Source organism: Mya arenaria, chromosome 5 (genome assembly GCF_026914265.1).
Source record: "Mya arenaria isolate MELC-2E11 chromosome 5, ASM2691426v1".
Taxonomy (NCBI): Eukaryota; Metazoa; Mollusca; class Bivalvia; order Myida; family Myidae; genus Mya; species Mya arenaria.
In genome coordinates this window covers 24491808-24494338 of record NC_069126.1, presented here as the reverse complement: position 1 = coordinate 24494338, position 2531 = coordinate 24491808, and the positions used below count along the sequence as shown (strand labels likewise).

At 49.0% G+C, this 2531-nt stretch overlaps 1 protein-coding gene across 1 annotated transcript; it reads right to left on the bottom strand.

Annotated features, from left to right (window-relative positions):
• Positions 1-353: 353 nt before the first annotated feature.
• Positions 354-1622, bottom strand: LOC128235575 (uncharacterized WD repeat-containing protein alr3466-like). Its single transcript, XM_052950387.1, has one exon. The coding sequence runs from the start codon at positions 1620-1622 to the stop codon at positions 354-356; it is 1269 nt and encodes a 422-aa protein (XP_052806347.1).
• Between the last annotated feature and the right edge of the window lie 909 nt (positions 1623-2531).

The following is a 2531-nucleotide window of genomic DNA, read 5'->3' as shown; positions in this document are numbered from 1 at the left end:
ATGTACACCACAGTCTTGTAGGCCAACATAGCTCATTCACTTATGTACACCACGGTCGTGTAGGCCAACATCGCGCCATCACTAGTGTACACCACAGTCGTGTAGGCCAACATATCTCCATTACCAGCGTACACCACGGTCGTGTAGGCCAACATAGCTCCATCACTAATGTATACCACAGTCGTGTAGGCCAAAATAGCTCCCTCACTAGTGTACACCACGGTCGTGTAGGCCAACATAGCTCCATCACTAATGTACACCACAGTCGTGTAGGCAAACATAGCTCCCTCACTAATGTACACCACAGTCGAGTAGGCCAACATAGCTCCATCACTTATGTACACCACAGTCGTTTAGGCCAACATAGCTCCATCACTTATGTACACCACAAGCTTGTAGGCCAACATAGCTCCATCACTTCTGTACACCACAGTCGTGTAGGACAACATAACTCCATCAATTCTGTACACCACAGTCTTGTAGGCCAACATCGCGCCATCACTAGTGTATACCACAGTCGTGTAGGTCAACATCGCGCCATCAATAATGTACACCAGGGTCGTGTAGGCCAACATCGCGTCATTACACGTGCACACCACAGTCGTGTAGGCCAACATCGCACCATCACTAGTGCACACCACAGTCGTGTAGGCCAACATCGCGCCATCACTAGTGCATACCACAGTCGTGTAGACCAACATCGCGCCATCACTAGTGTACACCACAGTCGTGTAGGCCAACATCGCGCAATCACTAGTACACAACACAGTCGTGTAGGCCAACATCGCGCCATCACTAGTGCACAACAAAGTCGTGTAGGCGAATATCGCGCCATCACTACTGCACAACACAGTCGTGTAGGCCAACATCCCGCCATTACTAGTGCACACCACAGTCGTGTAGGCCAACATCGCGCCATCACAAGTGTACACCACAGTCGTGTAGGCCAACATCGCGCCATCACTAGTACACAACACAGACGTGTAGGCCAACATCGCGCCATCACTAGTGCACAACAGAGTCGTGTAGACCAACATCGCGCCATCACTAGTGCACAACACAGTCGTGTAGGTCAACATCCCGCCATTACTATTGCACACGTCAGTCGTGTAGGCCAACATCACGCCAGCACTAGTGTACACTACAGTCGTGTATGCCAACATCGCGACATTACTAGTGCACACCACAGTCGCGTAGGCCACCATCGCTCCATCCCTAGTGCACACCACATGCGTGTAGGCCAACATAGCTCCATCACTAGTGCACTCCACTGTCGTGTAGGCTAACTTAACTCCATCACTAGTGTACACAACAGTCTTGTATGCCAACATCACACCATCACTAGTGCACACCACAGTCGTGTAGGCCAACATTGCGCCGTTACTAGTGCACACTACAGTCGTGTAGGCCAACATAGCTCTATCACTAGTGTATACTACAGTCGTGTAGGCCAACATAGCTCTATCACTAGTGTACACTACAGTCGTGTAGGCCAACATAGCTCCATTACTAGTGTACACAACAGTGTTGTAGGCCAACATAGCACCATTACTTATGTACACCACAGTCGTGTAGGCCAACATAGCTCCATCATTATTGTACACCAAAGTCGTGTAGGCCATTATAGCTCCATGACTTATGTACACCACGGTCGTGTAGGCCAACATAGCTCCATCACTAGTGTATACCACGGTCGTGTAGGCCAACATAACTCCATCACTAGTGTATACCAAAGTCGTGTTGGCTCATATAGCTCCATCATTTGTGTATACCATCACTAGTGTACACCAAAGTCTTGTAGGCCATCATAGCTCCATCTTTAGTGTATACCATCACTAGTGTACACCACAATCGTGTAGGCCAACATAGCTCCATCACTAGTGTACACCACAGTCGTGTAGGCTAACATAGCTCCATCACTAGTGTATACCATCACTAGTGTACACCACAGTCGTGTAGGCCAACATAACTCCATCACTAGTGTACACCACAGTCGTGTAGGCCAACATAGCTCCATCACTAGTGTACACCACAGTCGTGTAGGCTAACATAGCTCCATCACTAGTGTATACCATCACTAGTGTACACCAAAGTCGTGTAGGCCAACATAGCTCCATCACTAGTGTATACCACGGTCGTGTAGGCCAACATAGCTCCATTACTAGTGTATACCACGGTCGTGTAGGCTAACATAGCTCCATCACTAGTGTATACCATCACTAGTGTACACCACAGTCGTGTAGGCCAACAGAGCTCCATCACTACTGAAAACCACTGTCGTGTAGGCCAACATAGCTCCATCACTAGCGTATACCACGGTCGTGTACGCCGACATAGCTCCATCACTAGTGTACACCGCAGTCGTGTAGGCCAACATAGCTCCATCACTAGTGTATACCATCACTAGTGTACACCATGGTCGTGTAGGCCAACAGAGCTCCATCCCTAGTGTACACCACAGTCGTGTAGGCCAACATAGCTCCATCACTAGTGAACACCACGGTCGTGTAGGCTAACATAGCTCCATCACT